This window comes from Carya illinoinensis, chromosome 13, assembly GCF_018687715.1.
Source record: "Carya illinoinensis cultivar Pawnee chromosome 13, C.illinoinensisPawnee_v1, whole genome shotgun sequence".
Lineage (NCBI taxonomy): Eukaryota > Viridiplantae > Streptophyta > Magnoliopsida > Fagales > Juglandaceae > Carya > Carya illinoinensis.
The window spans coordinates 31024788-31050961 of NC_056764.1; the positions used below are offsets into that span (position 1 = coordinate 31024788).

At 38.0% G+C, this 26174-nt stretch overlaps 1 protein-coding gene and 2 long non-coding RNA genes across 12 annotated transcripts; 1 reads left to right on the plus strand and 2 right to left on the minus strand.

Annotated features, from left to right (window-relative positions):
* The first annotated feature begins 2976 nt into the window (after positions 1–2976).
* Positions 2977–11070, plus strand: LOC122292888. 5 transcript variants are annotated; one of them, XR_006237058.1, is made up of 7 exons: positions 2977–3506; positions 3724–3807; positions 4955–5054; positions 5504–5599; positions 10100–10605; positions 10688–10731; positions 10833–11070. It is a non-coding gene; the product is annotated as an uncharacterized LOC122292888 (long non-coding RNA). The 5 variants fall into 5 exon arrangements; XR_006237056.1 differs by having other exon boundaries at positions 4955–5599; XR_006237059.1 differs by lacking the exon at positions 4955–5054.
* LOC122292887 lies at positions 4334–6721 on the minus strand. The gene is made up of 2 exons (XR_006237055.1): positions 6357–6721; positions 4334–4930 (listed from the first exon to the last, which is right to left on the minus strand). It is a non-coding gene; the product is annotated as an uncharacterized LOC122292887 (long non-coding RNA).
* Positions 11071–11387: 317 nt separating the features above from the next.
* Positions 11388–15719, minus strand: LOC122292886 (putative disease resistance protein At3g14460). 6 transcript variants are annotated; one of them, XM_043101428.1, is made up of 7 exons: positions 13438–15719; positions 13292–13371; positions 13032–13193; positions 12561–12954; positions 12405–12485; positions 12146–12304; positions 11388–11828 (listed from the first exon to the last, which is right to left on the minus strand). In XM_043101428.1, the coding sequence occupies exon 1, from the start codon at positions 15717–15719 to the stop codon at positions 13443–13445; it is 2277 nt and encodes a 758-aa protein (XP_042957362.1). In that variant the 3' UTR covers positions 11388–11828; positions 12146–12304; positions 12405–12485; positions 12561–12954; positions 13032–13193; positions 13292–13371; positions 13438–13442. The 6 variants fall into 6 exon arrangements, with proteins under 6 accessions (XP_042957362.1, XP_042957364.1, XP_042957363.1 ...); XM_043101430.1 differs by having other exon boundaries at positions 11388–12067; XM_043101429.1 differs by having other exon boundaries at positions 12146–12307.
* Between the last annotated feature and the right edge of the window lie 10455 nt (positions 15720–26174).

The window sequence follows — 26174 nt, forward strand, 5'->3', positions numbered from 1 at the left end:
ACACCAGCAGTGCTTAATCTGGATGCTAGTGTTGGATGATGTATGGAATGAGGATATCGAAAAATGAGATAGCTTAAAAAAAAAGTATACTATTGATGATTGGCTTAAGAGGCAAAAGAATATTAGTGACCACACGCAATAAAATGGTGGCAAATCTTTCCTGTACTATAGAACCATATTTCTTAAAAGGTTTAGATGAATATGAGTCATGGTCCTTATTTAAGCGAAGGACGTTTAGAAGAATTGTGGCAATTGAGTTATGGTCTACTTCCCTCACATTTCTTTGCCAGCGTTTTAAAATTCGCTATCGATATATATGCCAGCGATTTTTTTTTCGCTGGCAAAAAAGTTCGGTTATGGAATTCCTTTGCCAGCGATTCAAAAATCGCTGGCATATTAAATGGCAACAATTTCTTAATTGCTGGCAAATGGCGTTATGTTTTTGAATTCTTATGCCAGCGATTCCAAAATCGCTGGCAAATATGCAATATTTGGCGGCGATTTTTATTTTACACCGCAGTATATTGGAAATGGCTGAATAGCACTGGCGATTAACCAGCGAGTCTGTAATCGCCGGCATATGTATATAGCGGGGTTTTTCTAGTTTTGCCGGCGATTTTGACTCGCCGGAAAAAGTCCAATCTGTTGTAGTGGAAGCAATATGGTAAGTTGTCGTTTTGATACATTCTTGTGTTGGTTATTTTCTGTTGAATTGATTGTTTTCATAATTAGTACTTAATTTTTTGTATAGTTATAGAAATTTTAGTTTGTACATACACGATATACTTTTCTTACTACATTTTAAACCTTGGTTTTCAGGTTTTTATATGCCAAGCTTTTTTATGTAACCACAGTTTTCTTCCCGCTACAAGTGAGAGTCATCACTAAAATTAGGGTACCATCCCTCTTGTAAAAAAGATGTATAGTACTTGTGATATGGATGTATTTCTTGTGTGTCTGTGTGTAAGCTAATGTGTTAGCATTTATTTTTGACAAACTTGGGCAGAGTTACTTTCTGTCTATCAAATATTTTTATTTTGACAAAATATTACAACCACAACATTATTTTTTTTTTAATTTTTTAAAATTCTTTTACCAATTTATCCTTTTAATTTATTTACCCCTCTTTAATACCATTCATTTTCTTATTTAATGTCAAAATCTTTCAATATACGGCATTTTCAATTATCCACCAATATTTCCATAACATGTTATAGTTGGATCGATCAAGCTACCTGAAACTTGCAAGGTTTTTGCGGACAGCATTTCCACTTTTATTTTGGTCAATACAAGTAAGTCACAATTTATTTTAGTACTTTGGTTCTTGCAAGAGATTTGCATATGGTTGGTACGTAGTTCAAGTATCAATGTGCTTGTCTCTTCGAAGAAGAGAATGAGTAGCTTTGAGTGATAAAACCAAAGCTTGGTCTTTAAGGTTGACCTTTTTATGTTTCCTTTCGAGGGTTACGGCTTGGTGATGGAAGCCTCACTCTCACTCATTTGTTTGTGGCATGTTGGGTGGCTAGATTTATGGTTACCTCAAGGCAACACAAAGATCCAAATCGGTTTGATAGTGAAAATTAAGAATAATTCATGCTAGCACTTAACTTTCTAAAGTTTTGGAAGAGAAAATTCTCATTCATTAAAAGAAAACATAACAATAATGATGAAATAATAATGCAAACCAAAAATATAAATAGGGAACTCTAGGGTTGGCGCCATCTTGCCCTCCCTTCATAAAACATCTCATCTCATCTTACTTAATCATTATAATTTTTTCAAATTTCTATACAAAATAAAATAAATAATTCAATTTTTTCAAATCTCAATACAAAAAAAATATTAAAATAGTATATTCTAATAATATTTTATTCAACTTTTAACTTTAATCTCAACTCATTTCATCTCTGAAAACAAATGAGGCCAAATCTCAATCTTAGGTCCAACTCTTAAGTTTAAGGAAACCTATTTTTAAGGAAACAATATCTAATAACTAAAATAAAGGAAATAAACATAAACATATTAAAACTAGATAAATCTTCCAATTAAAAGGATCATGGCTGCTCATCACAATAGAAGTCGGCCAGTCCCCTAAAATTAAGGAGTTTGCCTCCTCTCAACCTCTAAAATCAAGAAAGTGTGATCTTCCTCTAGTTGATCTTGTCTTAAACGCCCAAGGTCCTACCATCCGAACCATGCATGCACCCCAATGCCACCCTCAGCACGCATAGCCCTCCTAGTGGTATTACGAATGATTCGTCTCGCATCTCCATCACTTGGCCATGGGAGCCCAATGACTCAAAATGTTGGAACCTATAATCGTGGATTTCGACCTTATGACCCGTGATTTTGGTTGGCATTAGTAAGTCGAGCAACAAAAGGTCAAGTCCAGCATAATTCCAACAAATTTGCGGCTAACTTTCTTTTCAACGTTTGAAATTTAGTCTCAAAAAGTGATTTTTACTATAGTGGGTATTTCTTTCCGGCAAAAGAGGAAAAAGGTCACAAATTCAAATTTTTGAAGCAGGAAAACTCGCTGGGAGTGGGATTGGCGATTGTTAACATTTTACGGCGACACTTGACGGCTGCTGAAACATTTCGTGCCAAGGAACTTTTTGCGGCGATAAGTAGTTGCCACAAAAAGTCACGATTTCAAACTTCCGACTTCTATTTATTTTTATATTTCTGAGATTCTGCATTGGGTATACCGTAGATCTTCATTGTTTCGTTCTTTCCTCTTTGTTGTATTCATTAGATGGAAATAATTAATTATATAAAAATCACCGTGGTGACTCCAAACTTCATTTGAGAATTAGTCTCTTCCATATTTCGGTTTTTTCCAAAACTCGAAAAATTGGAATCGGGCTATTCAAACGAATTTTGAAAAGAAAAATTATTAGCAGCATGGTATTTTACAATCTTGATCCTATATACATATAGGACCTCTTTAATCTCTTGAATGGTTTACAGCCCTCAATAGTACTTTATTTAGTTAAAAGAATACAACCTAATACATGGCATCTCCTCCGTCGTCTTTGAATCACTATTATGTATCATGCACAATTTTTTTCTTTGGTTCTTTCTAATGCCTTTATCCCTCCACTCCTACAGCGCTTTCCCCTAGTCCTTCACATTTTTTTTTTTTCTGCTATTCTTTAGCAAAATATTGGCTGTCGCTTTTTCATTTTATATATTTGGATATTGAGAATTTAGTAATGCTTTTATAAAAAGATGGACGTTGAACTGTCATTTCTGCTGCTTCTTTTTCACTTATTGTTTTACGTCCCACTGGCTTAGGCAATCATGGGAAAGAATGGTTTTGGGAAGGCCATCTTGCGGATGATTAGTATTCTTTCATTTTGACATTGATCACTTATTGGTGGCTGGTTCTTTGTAAGATTTTCTTGCAGTCTAATACATTTGATTGTTATTTTCAGGTTTTGTAGTTTGAGAAGATTTCTCACAGGTGACATGCTTGTGGAGCTTAAGGAGATTGTGGGAAATAGGTAATTAATTATGAGGCAAATGGAAGAATAGTACTTCTAGTCTTGATGAAGTTCCTTTGTTTATTGTGGTGACTAACGTCACTTTGTGAAGTTCCTTTTGGATTGGAAGTAGCCTCTCAATATTGTTGGTTTACTTTAAAAAATAATTTGATTCAAGTAATATTCTTAAGTTTTGATTGATGTGGATTTATTTTTGTGCATTCTTAACTTGTTGCAGGGGAGGAAAGTAGAAGACAATTTGGAGGTTTCCCCTAATCAGGAGGTCTTTGGTGAGGGGTACCTTGGTGGAATTATGAACAAGGTAGCACTAAATAATTTTTGACACCATACTTCTTTCAACTAACTCTCAGTTATGTGAGGTGTTATGGTAGATAAAATGTTTTGCAAAGACTCTTCCTCCTTGTCTCTGACCTCTATGCTTATATCTTTGATATAACATACCTGTATGCGTTTACTCATTTATCTTCTCTGAAGGTGAGCATAGATGATTCATGATTTCATATCGAGAAATGTTTGGTTTAAGAAGAGTTATATATATGTACATATATATAAGCTTATAATTAAAATATTGATGCTGGTTGATATGGTACCTAGCTCAAATCATAAAACCCCTTTTACCATAAAATAGATTTTCCTGTTGCAGTGTATAGCCGGCAATCTTGCTGTGAAAAACAAGCATCACAGAGAGATGGTTCTGAGAGATTTTCCCTTACCTTTTTCTAGAAATGCTCATTTCTGGTGCACTACTTTCACCACCAACAAACTCCATTCCTCGGTTAACCTGTATTACTAGAAGTAAGGAATTGTTAGATTATGATGGAAGTATGTATCTCAAATTTCTTATCAGATCCAGTTTCAATTTGACTTTTCCAAAGTAACACATTTTCTCTTCTTTTTAGCACCCTCTATGGATTTCTTTGACTCCACCGACGGACTCTCTCTGCATAACTCTTCATTCCTCTTTCATTTTCTCTCCATTTCTCTTAACCCTTCCTAACAAGTGTAATGCCTTAGAAATTTTATTTTAGGAATAATTCACCACACACATGCTGGAACCTTTTAGAGATTGACTAATAACATCATCAATTATGTTCCTAAAATTAATATCATCATATTTTCCCCTAGCCTAGGAATCTGGATGTTTCCATTTCTTTCTTGTGATGAAGAGTGATGCTAGAGATTTTCAAGATTGAAGAACTGCCTGAGTTTCTTCCGTTCTGGTGCTTCGAATGCGGATGCATCCCTGGAATATGATGCTTTATTTATTTTGCCTATGTGGGCTATGGAGTTCTTGAATTGATTTAGATCTCTTCTTCCTTTCATGTAGATTCTGCACTGTCACCTACCACCAGCAAACTTGGTGGCTTGAAAACATATGTTCTGTTTTGATTGTGTGCAGCCTTATGCTTTGGCTTGATGTTAACCTGCATAAGTAATGTTTTTAGCAGAGTTTGAGATAAGGACTGTATAATTCTGCTCAACTTGCATCTGGTTTAAAGGCTTGCATGTGCTATTGTCTGATGCATCCTTAAGACGAGAAACATCAATGTGAGTCCTTAGAAATTTGTATCTTTTTGTGTTAGTTAAATATCACATCTCATAAGATTCAGCTATTTATCTTTGACAGAAAACAATTATGTCTTTTTGTGTTAAGACTTATAATTAGTCTTGGGTAGTAGATGCTGAATAAAAAAAACACTCCTGAGCTTACCAAACAAAATGGTCTGCTTCTCTTTGTTATGACAAGTTTGGATGAGATGTCTGATCTGGGCAGTTGATAATTGAGATTCTGACATGCTATATACTGATGATAGTTGGATATATATCTATATCTATGATAGCCTTGTATGTGATGCTAGAAATATAACTATAGTAACCTTGTATGTGATGCTACGCTGCCTGTCTCTTGCTTTCCACTTATATCTATATAGTGCCCTTGAATGTGATCTACACTGCCCCTCTCTCTCTATGTATATCCATATTGGGTTTGGAAACAGGAGTCGGTCATGCGCATCTTAAAGGTTTAGCCGGAAAATTCTATTTTTGCACTAGACAATTGTGGCTACAGTTCGGCAAGCAAATTTTCACCAGAAGTAAGTTATCTCAATGATTTATAGGTGTTTTGCAACTACTTTTGATTGCCAGAAAAACCAAATTTCTTGTGGTGAAAACTTGGGGATAAGGGTGTAACCGGTCCGGTTTGGTCCGGTTTTGGACAAAATCTAGGACCGAACCGGTAGGTACCGGTTTTGTATTTTTCAAAACCGATTACGCACCTATTTTTCTTATAAACCGGTATTCCGGTTTTACCGGTTTTCGGTCCGGTTTGGTCCGGTTTTCCGGTTTTAAAATCTACAATAAAAAAAAAATTCATGTGCCATGCTCGACCTTCTAATCTTCTGTTTCGTTGCACAAACAAAATGGGCTACCATGGGAGCATTAGTTCTTAATTGTTCTTAGAACTCACTAAATATGGGAAAGTTTAAACCTTATGGCTGGAAAGAATCACATTGCAGGGAATATAAACGATAAAAAAAATGTTCCAGGATTTTCTGTGAAGCTTTATAAAGTTCTACTGAAAGTGATCTGCAAACAAGTAGAATTTTGAAACTAAAGATTTCAAGCTGCTTGCATTAATTTAATTTATACAAACACAATCACAAAAATCCTAAATTTTGGATTCAACAATCCTAATAACACAAATCCTAAATTTCGGATTCAACAGACAACAACCCTAATAACACAAAAATCCTAAATTTCAGATTCATAGTACTAGCAAGTCTCATTGTTTCAAAATAATTTTAAATAACTTAGATAAGTGAAATGAAAGAGAAACATCCTAAAAATTACCATGGGTCCGTGAGAGGGGCTGCGTGAGGGGAGGTTCACGGCGTCGACGAGGGCTGTGCGTGGAAGACCCACCGAGATGCACCAGGGCAGTGAGGCACGACGGTGACTGTGAGGAGAGGAAGAAACCGAAGTCTGAAGAGTGAATATTCAAGAAGAAGAATGGAAGAAGAAGAAGAAGAGACTAGAGAGGGGAGATTGGGAGTCGGCGCAGGTATGAGGGAAGGGAGAGGCACGCCGCACGGGACCGAATGAGGAGAGAAGGAAAGTGTAAACCTAATTTTCTTAAAACGCACCGTATAGGTATAGTTAAGTGGAGTTCTCGGGCTGGGCTATAGTGGCAGTGAATGGGCTAGGCCCAAAACAGAAAAAAACACACTTAAATGGCCAAAAAAATAGAGGGTCCAATAAAATAAAAATGGTACAATAAAATAAATACAAGACAATTAAAAACACTATAACAATTACATAAACTTGAGGTTCTTAGCCTCCTGCTTGAGACGCTCATGCTCTTCATACAACATCAGGTCATCCTTAGCCATGGGAGCTGGCAAGCGGAATGAAGAATCTAAAAGAGACTTCAACTGTTTATTCTTCTGTCGTTCGATTCCTTCCCTTATGTGAGACTCTTGAGAAATTCGTTGAAGTACAACGATTTGTTCTTTAAGCCTTTCAACCTCTTGGTTTTTGGCTTGTACCCGCTGGGAAAAAGCAACAATGGAGGATGAGTAGCGAGTCCCAACACTCACCAGGTCGTAGATGGCCTCGGAGTCTGACCTATTAGCCATACTATTATTTTCTAGTTGCAACATGGCACTAATGGTAGCTGCAGAAAGGACAGGAGGTTGAGATGCAGATGAATGAGCCATTGACAGAAGAATAGAAGGCTTAAAAACAAGAATCTTGAAAGAATGCAGATGAGTTTATAGAGATGAGAAGAAAACTTGATGCGGATTTGATGAAGTTCAGGACTGATTTTATAGAGATAGCACAAAGAACCAGACGAGCTATCATCCAAGTCAAAAAGTAATGTGATTTCGGTGAAATGACATTTCTTAGAAACTCGGAGCCTCCAATCCCGTTTTTCAACAACATCAGGTGATTTTTTCAAATCTCCAGCCACTCTTGTCAGGTCACGGACGGATCCAATCATTTTTTTTTCAACTATCTACAGTCACACTTGTCGGGTCACGGACGGATCCAATCACTTTCCAGCATGTAAAATTCAAGAATGAGAGATTTAATCTGAAAATTCTGGAATGAGAGATTTAATCTGAAAATTCTGTTAGTGTAGTGATTTAGTTACTAAAATTAGTATAGTAGTTTAAACTTTAGTATTAGTTTATTATATTTTATACATAGACTGAAAGTATAATATTAATAGTAAATTAGTAATATAATATTAGACTATTAGTATTTAGTATTAAGTCATAATATTTGACTATTTAGTATTAGTGATTATTTCAAAATTTAGTAATAATATTTGACTATTTGAGTAATTTTTTTTTTCTTAGTTCTTAGTTCTTACTTCTTATAATAAAATGTTATTAATAATATATATTTATAATATTATATATTAAAAGCATATGATGAATTAAATTTTTATGTTCAAGATTAAACATTTATTTTATAAATTATAAGTCCATTATCTTATATATAATTATAATTTATATTATTTTATATAAAAAGTCTATATAATATAAAACATATTATATATAATATTAATATATATATATATAAACAGTACCGGTCCGGTCCGGTCCGGGCCTGTCCACTATGAAGTGGAACCGGAACTGGACTGGAACCGGCCGGTTTCCTAGTTATAAAAACCGGTTCCGGACCGGACCGGTCCAAAACCGGCACAACCGGACCGGTCCGGTTTGGTCCGGTCCGGTTTTCCGGTTTTCCAGGTTTTTTTTACACCCCTACTTGGGGACAAGAGAACAATTGGCATTAAAAATTGGCAAATATGAAGAAATATTTTTTCGAGCCAAAAGAACCACCAACCTGAAGATTTAATCATTGGATACTTGTGTATAATGAAATGGATCTAGTTTCGATTAAGTCACCACATCAAAATGAGGCTATTGAGAAGATTGTAGTAGACATGTTCTCAACAATAATAGAAGAAAAAAGAGAGATTAAAACAATATTATGTTCAAACAACCCACAATCAGATTAAATCAGAATAAAAAATAGAACAATTTTTTTTCTTAAGATAACTGTATGTATGGCATGAAAATTGCAAGGACTTGTTCAGTTCTCCTTAAGATCCTGCAGCCTCCTCTGCATAACTCTATTTAAAAAAGATGAATGCATGCATGCTTGCCCTGAAGCACTTGATACTACACTTCTCACGAAATCCATAACATAACCTGAGAATAAGGTTCAAAAGTGAGCAAAATCACATTTATTTTCAATGTTGAAACAGAATCATTGACTTTAAAAGTACTTGGAGCTTTCAAAACTGTTTCTAAAACTTCAATTGAAATTTTCTTTTATTAATTTGATTTTACCATAGTTTTGCATCAATATCTTTCCACCATTTACAATGTCTTCTCAAACTTCTGTTAACTTGAGCACCATTAAACAAACTCTCAGCCCTTTATCCCTTGGAACCCTATGCAAGTCTCTGGCTATTTCAGGTCTAGTCTAGTTTTTGTTCGAAACTTTCTTTATTAACCCTCCTAATTACCAACCTTCCGATCTCTTATGAACCATAAAGAAGCAATATCCTTCCTCAACTCCCATTATCACGAATTCTCCTACCAACGTCAGCCACATTGTGTTTGGCATGGTTGGTTCCATGAACACATGGAAGTACAAGAAACCATACATTGAAGCTTGGTGGCGACCACACATCACTTGGGGATATCTTTTCCTAGATGTAGCACCCACGCCGGAGTTCCAAACTTTGCCTTCAACTTCTACTCCTTTTTGTGTCAATGAAAACATCAATAAACTGAAAGTTTACCCGAAAATTGTGAGGCCGGTTCAAGTTCAAATGGTACGCACAATAATGGAGACATTTAGACAGGGAGACGAAGATGTGAGATGGTATGTAATGGCAGACGATGAAACTGTCCTGTTTGTGGATAACTTAGTTGAGGTTCTAGCCAAGTATAACCATTCTATATACTACTATATTGGGTCAAATTCAGAGTGTGTCGAGTCTAACTTTGATTTCTCATTTGAAATGGCATTTGGTGGTGCCGAGTATGCTTTGAGTAACCCTTTAGTGCAAGCATTGGCAACCAAGTTAGACAATTGTGTTGAGCGATATCTGTTTGTCAGTGATTTTACATTACACTCTTGTTTGGCTGATTTAGGAGTTTCTTTAACTCGAGAGAAAGGGTTTCATCATGTAATTGCAAAAAGCTTCTCTAATTCAGTTTGCTACTATATGTGATTTTGCACCAATACTTGCTATTCTTTCTGAACCAAAAGTTTCGAGCATTTAAATCATTTTATCAAAGTCACATTTGTTGACGTGGCACATTTTGATTGGTTTTGTGTATCATCACTTAAATGACAACCACTTACGATGTGCCAAAAAGCCATTGTAATTGGGGATGATATATTTAAGATTAAAATCGACATTTATCTTTTCGATACTATGGTAGGATTAGACCATTCTATACAGTTAAATAACATATAAAAGCTATTCCAAATATGGCAATGAAACAAATACTCTTATATATGGTTTTCCATCACAAACTAAGCCTTGTGGGTATTTGTGACTACAGATTGATCTACACAATGACGTGCATGTCACGTCTTTTATCAACTCACCCACAGTCTCCTTTCCTCTCCCTCCACCACATTGACACCATAAACCCAATCTTCCCCACCATGAACTGTTCAGAATCAATAAACCACTTCATGAAGGCTGCAAAAGTGGACCAATCACGTCTTCTTCAACAAACCATTTGCTACCACAGGCCAAGCAATTGGTCTTTCTCCATGTCATGGGGTTACTCGGCTTATATATATCAAAACATACTCCCTCGGAGCAGTTTGTGGAGACCACTCGAGACATTTAGGCCACGTTAGGCCACCATTATACATGTTCAACACCATGTGGCCCTCCAACAATCCCTGTGAAGCTCCTCATGCTTTTTTTCTTGATTCTATTGAATATTATACTCAACAGAACCAGATTGTTACAACCTATATAAGAAGATCAGTGCATGGTTTGCCGGCTTGTTCATTCACTGGTAATCATTCTGCAGATGCCATCACCAAAATTCAGGTGTTTTCTCCAGCAACAACACCCATGGAAGTAAATTCTTTATATGCTTATGATTTTTAACCAGAACATTCATTTTTTGTAGTTCACTTCAATAACTTAGGAAATCTTGTCTTCTACTTTGATAAGGTCTCGTGGATTTTGAGAAGTAATTTTTGTGAAATACATAATGATTGTTAAAAAATATTGATCTGGTTTAATGATAATTGTAATTCCTTCTTCTTTCACAGATCGGAGGAAGAGACTGCTGTGACATTCTATACACGACTAGCAAAAATGTTACAGAAGTGAAATATAGGCCTTGTGGGAAGGATGAAGTAATTGCCTGACTTCAACATCAAATTACAGAACGTCTTGTATTTTTTATTTTTTTTAGTTTTTTTCATTCATTCATTTTCTTTCTTTTTTGAGCTCCTTAACAATTGATTGTATTATTAATAATATATAAGGGTGTATGTGGTTTTGTGATGTGCATTTTACTTTCATATTTTACATGGCAACATGCATGTTTTTCAGTTCTCTTAAAAAGTTCAAAATGAAAGTTGAGGGTAGCACCAGAAGATAGAAGAAAGATATCCAAGATTAGTATTTCTTATTATGATCATAATGCTACTGTCCTTGAACAGACGGAGGTAGAAAATTACATGTTCTAATCAGATACAAATTTTAATCATAAGAAGGATTCCCTATGCAACAATTGGTGGTGGCTTAGCAAGTGGACGTTTATATCTAAAGATTTCCACACAAAACAACATAAAAACTATGAATTGAGAAGGTCAGCAAAATTTGCAGATGTCAAGGAATATCTTTCAATAAATTTGCTCAGTCTGAGATTGGAATTATAAAATATCTCCATCAAGTTTAAACAGCTCCTCCATCAACCTCATGATTATATCTAGGACCATAATGCCTAAAAGCGACAATCCTTCTTCAAATGACCCCTAGTTTCGACCACAATTTCAAGGAGATTTGCTGAAATTTGGGAGGACATTTTTTCCCTTGATGGGTTTTTAAAATTTTGTTTCTTCCATGTTTTCAGAAAAGCAAACCAAGTTAGCTGACGGCCTGGCTTGGAGCATCCAGTTTCTCTATTTCTCTCTCATGTTCATCAAATTCCTTACGCCTTGGATGGATTTTTACTTTGGATAAGATTTGCAAAATTCAGGTACCGATGACTTTGAAGTGGCCAAAACCTGGGTAGGCAATTATCGAGAGGTGTCTCCCATCTGAAGAAAACCAGAATATTTTGTAGCCCAACATTAGTAGAAAATCCTCATTTTCTATGCAACAGCCAACTATAAGATCATTGAATGACAGAAAATGTTCTTGGAGAGCATGCACATATGAAAGGAGTTCAAAGCAATTGGTCACATCATCCATCATGCAGCTATGACCAACTTTATATACATGTGCTCCAAATTGCAAATGAAAAATCATCCCCGTAAGTTTAGACATATGAGATAGTCTTGAGAAAAGTTGTATGTGTTGCAGAAGCAGTAATCAAGACTAGAAAAGCACCCAAGTTCAGCAAAAATCAAATTACCATCACTTTCCACGCTAAGAAACATGCAGGCTCTGTTGAAATTGTTGTCGTGAAATTACACAGCCTCAACATTGCGGGCTCCAGATTCCAGTCCTGGATCTCCTCCGCAACCCCCTCCTAGATTTCTTCCCTTTGCTCTTCTTCCGCCTCCTTACTATTCTACTGGATGTGAAGAATCATGCATATGGTAATATATTTTATTGGAATAGGGAAGAATAAAATAATAAAGAAAGCGGGTAATCATAACTAAGTTATTTACTTGTAGAAGACGCAGTGCATTAGATTTTTTAACAAACTCTCAATCCCTCTCCCCTGTTTCTTCTTTCCTCAGAGTCGTTTCCTGCAAATAGAATTTTACAAGTTGAAGGTGAAGAAGGTGGATGCGGGGATAAAGATAAAATTGGTAGAAAAATACCTGGATCAGTCACGAACCAAAGACCAAGGTAAAAACAACAGCTCTGGGATGTGAGCAATCTTGGGCCAATCCTCACCTCTCTCTTGTTCGCATCTTCGTAATAAGATGGGGCAATCTTGAATTGTCAACTTTTTCAAAGAGGTTAGCCTACTCATTGCTTCAGGCAGTGATGTTAAACCATTGCATCTAGAAATTGTGAACAGCTCAAGTGATGCCCAATTGCAGATCCACTCTGGTATAGCCATCAAGCTTGAACAATCTGAGATTTGGAGCCGTCGTAGAGAGGTAACATGTTGAAGCCCCAAAGGGAGAGACACCAATTTCGGCATACCCGTAAACTCCAAAGAGATGAGGCTTTTAAGCCCTTTCCATTGCATCCCGTGCTCATCGTTGCCTAGATCAAGCATAGGACAATCACTAAGTTCCAGCTTGGTAAGTGCAGTGAGATAGTCTTGAGAAAAATCAAATTACCATCACTTTCCACGCTAAGAAACATGCAGGCTCTGTTGAAATTGTTGTCGTGAAATTACACAGCCTCAACATTGCGAGCTGGGGATTCCAGTCCTGGATCTCCTCCGCAACTCCCTCCTATATTTCTTCCCTTTGCTCTTCTTCCGCCTCATTACTATTCTCCTGCATGTCGAGAATCATGTATATGGTGATATTTCTTATTTGAATAGGAAAGGATAAAACAATAAAGAAAGCGAGGTAATCGTAACTAAGTTATTTACTTGTAGAAGTCGCAGTGCATTAGATTTTTTTAACAAGCTCTCAATCCCTCTCCTCTGTTCTTCTTCACTCGAAGTCGTTTCTGCAAATAGAATTTTATAAGTTGAATGTGGATGCGGGGATAAAGATAAAATTGGTAGAAAAATACCTGGATCAGCCAAGCCAAGGACGAAGACAAAAGTCCAGCTTTGGGATGTGAGCAATCTTGGGCCGATCCTCACCTCCAAGTTCGCATCTTCGTAATAAGATGGGGCAAGCTTGAATTTCCAACGTTTTCAAAGAGGTTAGCCAACTCATTGCTTCAGGCAGTGATGTTAAACCAGAGCAACTATAAATTGTCAACTGCTCAAGTGATGCCCAATTGCAGATCCACTCTGGTATAACCACCAAGCTCGAACAATCTGAGATTTCGAGCTCTCGTAGAGTTGTAACATGTTGAAGCCCCAATGGGAGAGACACCAATTTTGACATACCCGAAAACTTCAAAGAGATGAGGCTTTTAAGCCCTTTCCATTGCATATCGTGCTCATCGTTGCCTAGATCAAGCATGGGACAATTAGAAAGCCTCAGTTCCTGAAGTGCAGTGAGATATTGTACCCCTCGGGAGAGAGACTTTAATCTTTGGCAGTCAAATATAGACAAATGCTGGAGAGATATGAGGTTTTGCAACCCATCCTCTGGAAGTGTTTCTAGATCCTTAATTTGATTTAAGATTATTGTCTTCAATTTGGAGAGAGGAGGAGATGAAAAGGCAATGGGTGTAGAGGAAGCGGAGGAGGAGGAGGCATTCGTTATTGTTTGTTGCACTGGCTTCCACCTGGCATTCCATAGGATTAACCGTTCTTTCAGATGTGGAAACATTGGCAATGAAGTCAACATAGGGCAACGCAATATCATTAATTTTGAAAGACGAGGAAATAGCAGTAAAGCATGATCAGTAGTATTGACATCCACATTATAAGAATCACTCCTCCTCCACCAACCCTTCAGATTTCGACAGAAACTGATGACAATTTCCTCCAGGGATGGGAAGAATGCTGATGAAGAAAAAGAAGATAACTCATTGTTGTCACTACAATCTGATACGTACTCTATTTCCTCAAGAATGTACAGCGTAAGACTCTTAAGAGAGGGTAGTTGACTCAATGGTGGCAAATATTTCAATCTCCTACAACGCTCTAATTTCAAATAAACAAGATGTGAAAACATTGGCAATGAAGTCAACATATGGCAATCCCGTACATGTAATCTTGAAAGACGTGGGAATAGTAAAGCATGCCTCGTGATTGATGGTGTTTCAAAGGAATTTTCATGATCAGTAGTATTGACATCCACATTATAAGAATCACTCCTCCTCCACCAACCCTTCAGATTATGACAGTGTTCGAACTCAATTTTCTCCAACGACGGGAAGAATTCTGCTGATGAAGAAAAAGAAGATAACTCATTGTTGTCACTACAATCTGATACGTACTCTATTTCTTCAAGTTTGTACAGCGTAAGACTCTTAAGAGAGGGTAGTTGACTCAATGGTGGCAAATATTTCAATTTCCTACAATCACTTATTTCCAAATCAACAAGATTTGTGAGTGACAAAAGCCACATCGGAACCCTCACACCCCCATAATAATGTATGTACAACTTTTTAAGATTTGGGTGAGGTTCAAGGCCTTCCAATGCCATATTTTCATCACGTGCATTAACATTTTCTTCATTTCCTCTGCTCCAATCTAAAGCCAAAACCTGAAGATGTTCTTTCTCCTTTAGATTTGCACCCTTATAGTCTAATAATGCGATGTCTTCCCCATGTCTCAAACGCAAAATCTGTAATTCTCCTCTTAAGCTATTTAGTGTATTTAGCTCGCTTAACTGGCCAATATCCTCTGGGGCCGAATCAGAGGGGAAATGAAACGTAGATAATGTCTGAAGATTTTTCAATTGCCCCAATCCACGTGGCATATAAGTCAAACTATCACATTCATCATTGTAAAGATGCCTGAGGTTGACTAATTTCGTAATTCCTCTAGGCAATTCTTTAAGCCTATAGCAACCAGAGAGTCTTAGTGAATACAAATTTTGCAATCTACTTATGGAATCAGGCAGCTTCTCGATTTTCGAATTCTGTGAAAGATCAAGATCTCTTAAATGCTTCAACTTACATATGGAACTCAGTACTAAATCAAGCTGACTTTCATGTAAATCCAGCACTCGCAAGAACTTCAAACTTGAAAAGACTACTTCACATGACACTTGCAAATCCCTGAGTTTATCATGCAAAATAAGTGTTCGTATCCTACTGGCTTTAGATGAGGAAGTTGGAATTTCAGAGAAAAAATTAATATTGTCAATCAATGATACGTGCCGAGTTTTCTCACTAATATTTGTTTCCTCAGAATCTATTGTGGTGATCAACGATCCTGCCATTGACATTGCAAGTGTCAAAAATGGATTACAATTCGATGATCCTTTTCAGAGGATTTATCCCCCTTATATAGAACATATTTACATATCTATGTACTGTCTAGTTTGAGCGGGAAGAGCCCCTAAAATTACGCCTAAGGATTTAGATTACAGCGCCGTATGTAGCCTCCCTCTATTTAGCAGTGTTGACCAGCCTCCCTCTATTGCAGCGCCGTATGTAGCCTCCTGTATGGACTGTTTGTACGTTGACAGCCCCCCTCAAATTGATGCCCGTAGATCAACAAGCATCAATTTGCTACTTAGAAAGCAATGTCGATGACGAGTGAGAGCCTTGGTGAAAATATCAGCAATTTGGAGTTCAGTAGAAACATGTGGAAGAGTGATAATACGAGCTTCAAATGCTTCACGGATAGAGTGACAATCGACTTCAATATGCTTCGTGCGCTCATGATAGACAGGATTGGCCGTGATCTGAATAGCACTCGTATTATCGGCATGTAGAGGTGTGGGATCGGTCTCAGAAAAATCTAGCTCAGCAAGCATACCTCGAAGCCAAATAATTTCAGAACAAGCTAAAGACATTGCTCGGTATTCAGATTCTGTAGATGACTTAGAAACTCGGTCTTGCTTCTTACTCTTCCAAGAGACCAATGCATTACCTAAGAATACACACCAACCAGTGATGGAGCGACGTGTATCCGCACAACCAGCCCAATCAGCATCGCTATAAGCAGCCAGACGAGTCGAGTTGCCGGCTGGGAAGAATAAACCACGAGCAGAAGTGCCATTAACATATCGTATGATCCGACGAACAGCAGCCAAATGAAGATGACGAGGAGTCTGAAGAAACTGGCTGACTTGCTGTACAGCAAAAGAAATGTCGGGTCTAGTAATAGTGAGATAAACAAGGCTACCCACCAACTTTCGATATAAACTGGGATCAGAAAGTAAGTCACCCTCCTCTTTGCGAAGCTTGACATTTAATTCCATAGGAGTATCCACAGAAGTAGCCTCCTGTAGACCAGCTGTAGCCACCAAGTCACTAGCATACTTATGTTGACTGAGTGAAATACCAGAGGGACTACGATGTACTTCAAGACCAAGAAAATATGTGAGAGATCCAAGATTCTTCATATGAAAGGACTCTGAGAGATGAGTCTTGAGCTGGCCAAGTAAGACAGAATCGGAACCAGTGATCACAATATCATCAACATAGACTAAAAGAACAACAATACCCATGTCTGATTTCCGAAGAAACAATGAAGTATCATACTTGCTCTGCTTGAATGAAAATTGTAATAAAGTTGTGCGGAATTTATCAAACCAAGCCCTCGGAGCCTGTTTGAGACCATAAAGAGAGCGACGAAGCTTACACACATGTGAAGTCGGAGAGCTGAACAATCCCGGGGGTGGCTTCATATAAATACACTCTTTAAGATCCCCGTGAAGAAAAGCATTCTTAACATCCATCTGATGTAGTGGCCAATCACTGGAAGCAGCAAGAGCTAGAATCATACGAACAGTAGTCATTTTAGCCACAGGAGCAAAGGTCTCTTCATAATTGACACCATATTCTTGATTATTCCCTAATGCAACAAGCCGAGCTTTGTAACGATCTAAACTTCCATCAGATTGGATTTTGACTGAATAAACCCATTTGCAACCCAGAGGAACAATGGTGGGAGGACATGGCTCAATGTCCCAGGTGTGGTTGGCCTCTAAAGCGTCAATTTCTTCCTGCATAGCTTGTCGCCAACAATCATGCTTGACAGCTTGTGAGTAGCATGTGGGAATATCAAAATTGGATAATGTAGTAGTAAGAGCAGAGGCAAACCACCCATACCTATCCGGAGGTACTGATACTCGAGAAGAGCGACGTACCAAGTGCTCTGAAGGTGCTGCAACTGATTGATCCTGGAGCATGGTAGGATCAGATATTGGTTGAGCCACCGGAAGAGACTGTGAGTGGGAGCGTCTTGTATACACAATACCTGGTTTAAAACGGGAGCTGACTGGATGAAGATCTGAGAATTGCTGTTCAAAAGATGGGAGGACCACAGTAGAGGAAGAAGGTATAGAAGACACAGGAAAGAAATGTTGATTTTCAAAGAAAATAACATTCCGAGAAATGCGCGTACGATGTAAAGTGGGATCATAGCAAACAAATCCCTTTTGACACACATTATATCCCAAGAATGCACATCTAACAGATTGAGCAGATAATTTATGTCGCTCATGAGGAGGTAAATGGACAAAACATACACAACCAAAGATACGAAGATTATCATAACTAGGTTGTTTAGCAAACAAGCGGAAATAGGGAGACTCCATGTGTAAGACTTGGGAAGGTAAACGATTAATCAAGTGAGTAGCAGTTTTCAGAGCCTCGACCCAGAACATGGATGGAACAAATGATTCTAACAAGAGTGTACGTACCACATCAAGAAGATGACGATTTTTGCGTTCGGCTACTCCATTTTGTTGGGGAGTAGCAGGACATGAACGTTGATGAATAATACCTTTAGAAGCCAAGAATGCCTGAAACTCAGTAGATAAATATTCACCACCAGAATCTGTGCGTAATGTTTTAATAGTCGCAGAGAATTGATTGTCAATGTACGCAAAAAACTCAGTGAAAGTACGAAAAACCTCAGATTTAGAGCGAAGAAAATAAACCCAAGTGAATCTGCTATAATCATCAATGAAAGTCACATAATATTTAAATTTTTCACGTGAACTAACCGGGGAAGGTCCCCAGACATCACTATGGATAAGATCAAAGCAGTGAGAGGCTCTACTAGCGTGTAACGGAAATGGAAGAATTTTACTTTTACCAAGTTTACAAGAATCACATTGAAGAGATAAAGAAGAACGTTCTTCGTTATCAAGAAAACCCGAGTGCAATACATGAGATAAAATCTGAGCATTGGGATGACCTAAACGACGATGCCACATCATACTCAGAGTTGGAACATTATGACAAGTAAAGGACTTAATAGACGAAACTGAAGAAAGTAGTGGAACAGGTAAAAATAGTGGAAATAAACGCCCCACTTTAGGTCCCTTCGCGATCGGCTTCCCCGTTACTTGGTCCTGCACAACACATCCATCACCAGAAAAGTGAACAGCACAGTTGTTATCAACTAATTGACCAACAGAAATAAGATTTGTGGAAAGTTGAGGAGCAAGAAACACATCAGTAAATTGAGAAGAGGCATCTCCGATAGCAGTTATTGGCAAGGCACTACCATTGGCAGTCTGAATGGCAGATTGACCAGCATAGGGCCGAACATGACATAGAGCAGTAGGAGTATTCGTCATATGATTAGAAGCACCCGAGTCTACATACCAGAGTTTAGTTGTATTTTTACCTTGAAACCCCATTGCAGATAATGCCGAAATTAGCATTTGTTGCACCATTTCTGGTGTACAGTAATTTGTTGCAGGAGGTGCAAGATCGGAGGAAGCACCTGAGGAAGAGCCATGTGCTACAGAAGTTTGAAATGCGTGAGCCTGACGATTCTGGGGACGTATACGACAGTCTTTGATAATGTGACCCTTCTTCTTGCAATAAGAACAGTATTTCTTAGGACAATTAGCAGCAATATGCCCGTATTCCTTGCAGCAGAAACACTGTAAGGTGCGAGAATGAACAGGCGGTCCTCGTCGTTGAGCAGCATAAGCCATAGGAGGGAACCCTGAACTTCCATGAGAGTGTTCCAGAGAAGCTTGAGTACTGAGCCTTTGTTCTTCACGAAGTAACTCACCAAAACAAACATCAAGAGAAGGAACAGGCGAGCGATTCAGCAGAGAAGATCGAACAGATTCATACTCGGGGCGAAGTTTCATAAGAAACTGATCACGACGACGAGTCTCGTGAAGACTTTGAATAGTGGAAAGAGATGTAACAGGAACATCCGTAGTAATCAAATCAGAATATTCGTTCCAAAGAGTCAGAAAGGCCGAATAATAGTCTTGAATGGAACGACTGTCATGAGAAAACAAGGCAATCGTATGCTCTAACTGAAAACGACGAGCACCATTATCTTGATGATATACTTTCTTTAAGTAAGTCCACATGAATTGAGCAGTACGATGAGGCCGTAAGTGGGTGATAATATGTGGCTCAACTGAGCCAAGAAGCCAAGACATAATTCGAGCATCAAGCACATCCCAATCCTTGGATTTATCAGGATTAGATGCACAATCAGTGCCATCAATATGCCCCCAAAGATCTTTTCCTTTAAGAAAAAGTTCAAACTGAAACGCCCATGTAGAATAATTATTTCCCGAAAACTTAGTACATACAGGTACGGAGTCCATGTTAAAAAATTAAATCTGAGAAGAAAATTAAATGGAACCCGAGATAAGACTAATAAATTATATCCCACGGCAAACCCACAAAAAAATGACCACGGTTAAAAGGCTAAGAAATTACGAAGTGCTTTGGAATAACTAGCAAGGGATCAGATCAAAACAAAGTTCTAAAAACTTTTCACCTCAACCCAAAAGATTTATTCACGCAGGTTGATATTCTCTGGACAAGATGGATCAACTTTTGAGGTGTTAGTCAATCAAATATCTTCAACTTTTGACTATTACTGTTTCTGACTTTATTGAAACTTGCAAGCTTGGATTTATCTATATATTCCCATGGCTGAGCAAGTGAAATTGAATCGAGTTCAATAATAGCATGTGAACAATTATTGGGACCGAGAACAGCAAATAAACAATTATTTTGCTGCAAGTTGGATAAGACCGAGAAAAGTAATGTGAGTTTCAAATGCTTGAGCAAAATTGGATAAGACCGAGAATTGCTAAAAAAAATAAACAATCGAAAATGATGAGCAACCGAGAATAGTTAAAAACCGAGAAAAATCGAGAATAGCTAAAACCTGAGACGTGAAGGAAATTGACCGAAGATCTGTGAAAGCTTGAAGCCAGCTCGCAAAAACAGGGCAAGGGAGAGAAGCGAACAGAGTTGACCGAGAATTACTTAAAGTCCCTGCATCCCGTGTTGAGCTGAAGTCCGAGTATGGGTCAAGTGGGAGTTTAGTGGGTTGGCCGGGGTTGGCTCCGTTATCTGCTGGGTTGGCTCTTGACCGGATGGGTTTCCTAATACTGCAGAGAACTGTCGACAGCCTCAAAGGACCACAATACTAGAGATAGGCTGAAACAAGATAGAGCAAAAACGATTCAAGCTCTGATACCATGTCAAAAATGGATTACAATTCGATGATCCTTTTCAGAGGATTTATCCCCCTTATATAGAACATATTTACATATCTATGTACTGTCTAGTTTGAGCGGGAAGAGCCCCTAAAATTACGCCTAAGGATTTAGATTACAGGGCCGTATGTAGCCTCCCTCTATTTAGCAGTGTTGACCAGCCTCCCTCTATTGCAGCGCCGTATGTAGCCTCCTGTATGGACTGTTTGTACGTTGACAGCAAGATCATGCATGAGGTCGTGCATTTTACTCGTAATGACGTTGCCCAGATCATCCATTTTAGCTTCTTGAAAGAACGATCTCCAAAGTAAATCCATGAAATACTCATGACCAACATCTTCAAGACATTCATTTTGATTGGATCGCTTGATAAACCCCTGTGCTATCCAGAGATTTATCAATTTTGATTTTTCCATCACGTAATCATTTGGAAATATACTACAATAAGCAAAACATTGTTTCAAATGTGATGGAAGTTGATCATAACTCAGCTTAAGAGTTGGTAAGATGTCATTTTCTTTTATTTTTGGCAGTTTATTGTTTTTAAAAGAAAACCACGCTGCTTCATTTTTCAAGTGCAGTGACCTTCCAATTGTTTTGATGGCAAGGGGGACACCATAACACTTTTCTACAATCTCCTTTCCAGCTGCCACGATGCTGGAATTCTCTGGCTCTTTTCCGTTCTTAAATGCCACTTGCTTAAATAAAGACCATGACTTCTGGCTGTCTAAACCCTGTAAGGAGTATGGTTCAATTGTTTGGGTAATTCTTGCAACTTCAGCACTACGTGTAGTTACTAGTATTCTACTCCCACTTGCACCACTCATCAACAGTTTTTTCAATTCATCCCATTTTCCAACCTCCTCATTCCAAACATCATCCAACACAAGTAAGTATTTCTTTCCACCAATTTCTTTTCGAAGACCATGCACCAATGTGTCCATTTCAACACTCTCTGGTTTCTTTTTTGTTGCCGATTCTAGGATTTTTTCAACAACTTTTCTAACATCAAAATTATCAGAGACGCACACCCACATTTTTAGCTCATGAAAATGTTTATCTATTTCCTCATCATTAAATATGAGTTGAGCTAGTGTGGTCTTTCCTAATCCTCCGATGCCAGTAATCGGAAGGATTCCTACATTCTCTTTAAGATTGGAATCAGAAAGAAGTCTTTTTATGATCTCCTTCTTGTCATCTTCTCTCCCAATAACTTCTGCCTCAAATACAAAGGAATGAGTATCATCCCTCTTCCTAGCCCTTACTCCTATCTCCTCACGGCGTTCCTCTAATTGGAATTTCGTCCTATCATTTGCGATGTCATCTAACTTCTTTCTAATCGCCTTAATCTCACGACCCATTTTAAAATCATAGACAAGCTGGTTTGATTTGGAGAAGAAGATTCGTACCTTTTTTGCCATCTTATCCCGTGTCATCATCTCTCGCAACAGACATTCAGTGGAGAAACCATCCAGCAAGTCGTCTGCATCATAAACGACATCCTTAAGCTTTTCAAGCCAATCTCTAACTTGATTGTTCACTAGCCGTTTCTCCTCAGCATCAAGAAGCACAGCTTTGACTGTCGAAACGGTGTTCTTGAGCTTGTCAAGCTCATCTGTGACACCGCAAAGCAGTCTAGTCTCCTTGAGAGCCAGGGAGCCCAAGCTCTCAATAATTCGTGCAGCAATGTCGAAGAGAACGCCTTCCGCCATTTCTTGATGGTTGGTGATCAAGGAATATTGCTGAAAACGGCTCTTGAGTTGCTTGAGGGATGGAAGGAGGATATGCTGGCTTTGAATATAGAGGACTCTGGCCGTGACCAACATTTATAATGCCCTGCTCGTGCAGTTGCGTGTTATGCATGAAATTTGTTGTTATTGTTGAAGATGCTTTGCTTACTGCTTTTTCTGACCTTCCAAATTCATCAAGTTATCTCATGACTTTTGAAGATGCTCTCTGTTTTTTTCTCTTGGACACATGACTTGAATTTTCTGCAATGTTGGATTCTTGACGTTCTTGAAATCTGGGAAATCTTTGATTATTGGGAAAGCTTTTGCTTTGTTCGGTGCTTGGAATTTCTTGTTATCTACTCATGTTGAAGATGCTCTCCTTATTGTTGTTCCTTTTTTTTCATATTTAATAGTAAAATGATGTTCATAACTTTAAGAAACGGAGGCAGCAGAATAATTGGAAAATAACCAGGAGCCAAGTTTTTGTTTTATAACTTACGAAATAATAGTAATAATAATAATAAACTCAAGAGGTACAGCCTCAGCTGAGTATATAGGAAGTATACAAGAGTCAGAACACCTAACAAGGTACGATAAGAGACAAGAATATTATAAAACTCTGCCCATTTAAATCAACAGAGGCTAGCTGTCCAAGAGCTATTTCACTTAAACATTGATATTATAGGCACGTTTTCCTCTTCAACCGGAGAAGACAATCAATCCTCACTCAGGTGGAGAAAACCCGTGGAACAGAGAACCAACAGATACAAACCCACAGATGAAACAAACACTACACAGAGGAGCCAGGCCAATGCTTAGAACACATATATCTGCTCTCAACTTTTTTAGAAAACTAGGCAACCCCAACTTATCCATATGCAGGATCGCTCGCAAAGAACTCGGCAAGCTCTCATCTGCCCCCAAACTGCAAACCAATCCAGCTTCACCCTATTGTGCAAGCAGGTCCGCTGCTTTATTTCCTTCCCGGAATTGATGCACCACTTCATAGCACATCCCTTCCAAGGCCGCAGTAAGCTCCTCCCAGAAATCCCATAAATACCAGACATTGCATCTATTGCCAACCAACCAGTCCACCACCACCTTCGAGTCACACTCAAGTATCACATTTCGGCAGTCCAGCTCCTTACACAAAAGGACCCCTTGAAGCAGTTTAATTTCCAGCTCATTGATCAATGCATTTGTAACTGCTGTCCCAACCTTTATTAAGCGAAACGAATTAAATTCCAGCATTTTGCATTAGTGGTACTCTAACTTGCATAACATTTTCTTAAGGACAACGATGACAAAAAAAAAAAAAAAATAGAGTTAATCCTTTATTAGTCTACCTGAATCGGTCAGGTTTTCAGTCAAGGATTGGGGGCAGCTAATTTGGGTTATAACTCAGATGGAAAATCATTTCATTTTAGCAACTATAGACAACATAAAGAGCAAAACTACAATAGGGAAACATGACTGAGCACACCGAAACTATTAAGTTAACCACAGCTCCGCGAGTCATAATAAATGAATTCTCTTACCATAGTTTGAGGTTAGGTCCAACACTTAGAAATCAAGATAGGAATGTTCAGGCAATCCTTTCATGGGCAATCTCATTCATTCCTTACTTTTGGACCTGTGTTGCATCTAAACCCAGCCAACCTTGTCTAAATCTAAATACTTGACTACATATACCACTGTATGCAAAATCCTCAACATCTTGATCTCAAGAACAGACCAGGATCGGTACAAGATCAGAAGCACGCTATTTTAGTAGTTTGAGAATATATCTAACAATCCTTTCATTCGAAAGAACACCAAAACTTGCATGAGAATCCACTAAGAGAATAGGAAAGAGAACACCCCTGCAGGAGATAGGTGTAAGAAATAACCATCATGAGCAGCTCTAATAAAATAAACATTCCATTGTGGGAAACCACTAGAACAATCCAAAAACTCAAAAACTGAAGCCTCCTAATCAATAGTCGACCAGAAAGGAGAGGGAAATATGGTCTTAAGAGCTGAATCACCACACCAAAAATAATCCAAAACCAAATCCCGGACCCATCGCCAATCACAAAACTAATAAAACGAACAAAAGCCTCCCATCCATTCTTAATCTTCTTCCACAAACCAGACCAGGCACACTTCTGACTTCATTAGAACACCAACCCCCTCTCAAACTCCCATACTTCAATACAATACTAACCTTCCATCCGTCCTGAGTACGGTATTTCCATAACTATTTCCTAAGGAGAGCCTTATTAAAAATCCTCATATTATGAATTCCCAGCCCTCCACTAGAAATCAGTGTACATACCTTGTTCAACTTAACCAACTGGAACTTGGACTCCTCTCCAATTCCTCAGCAGAAAAATGCTCGAAAAATCTATTCAATTCAATTAGCCACACTTACCGGAATTGGAGATGGGGATAAAAAATAAGTGTGAAGATTAGAAAGTGTACTCTTAAGATTAGGGATAAAAACATTGCGATTTTTTTATTTTTTAAAAAGACTGCAAAAGTGCAATCCTAAGTTTACTCTAAGTTCATAAACAACTTCGAAGCATAGCAAAAGGGCTCTCAAAGATTGGATATGATCTCAATCTGCGTCGCTGAAAATAAGGGAGTCATCAACAAAAAGGAGATGAGAGACCTCTAGGCTACTTTTGAGAACACAATTGTTCTAAGATATTCTCGTACTATTTTACTATTATTCACTACTATTCTCATACTATTTTATTATTATTCACAAATTATTTCACTATTATTTACATATATTTTGAGATATTCTTATTATACAAACGGGATATTAAGCTACCAAGAGGTCCCCACGCACCGAAAAACCAGACAAAAAGCTCCCATCAACAGCCACAACAATCATTTTACTCAAAGCATCTATTACAAGAATAAAGAGGAAAGGAGACAAGGGATTTCCTCATCTTATACCTCTAGAACAATGAAAGAATCCAGCTGGGGAGTCATTTACCAAAATAGAAAGTTTGACCTTCGAGATGTAATTACTGATCCACGCGCAATATTTCTCTTCAAAATCATATCTCCCAAGTAAATATAAAAGAAAATCTCGATTAACATGATCAAAACTCTTTTTCATGCCTAGCTTGACAAGAATGCCAAGAACTTCTTAGAGTCAAAGAAACTCCCTCTATAATTATGCTTTCCAAAGATTTATTAGCACTTAATACCGAGCCAAGGATTTGTCTCCCCCTAATGAATGCATTCTGATACTTCAAAATAATCTTTTCCATCACCACAATCAAATGGTTATCAAGAACCTTTGAAATGATCTTATAGACCCCATTGATCAAATTGATAGGACTGAAGTCTTTCATCTCCACAGCCCCCGCCTTTTCGGGAAGAAGGCCGACTATAAAAATGGGACAAAGATCTATCTCAAATTTCATGTATGCATTAAACTCAATAAAAACCTTCATAACATTCTCTCTTATAACATTCTAGCAATCTTGGAAGAATGCCATAGAAAAAC

Bases quoted from the DNA above. Each gene is read 5' to 3' on its own strand.
- LOC122292886 (XM_043101433.1), bottom strand. From the start codon at position 15,719: ATGTCAATGGCAGGATCGTTGATCACCACAATAGATTCTGAGGAAACA.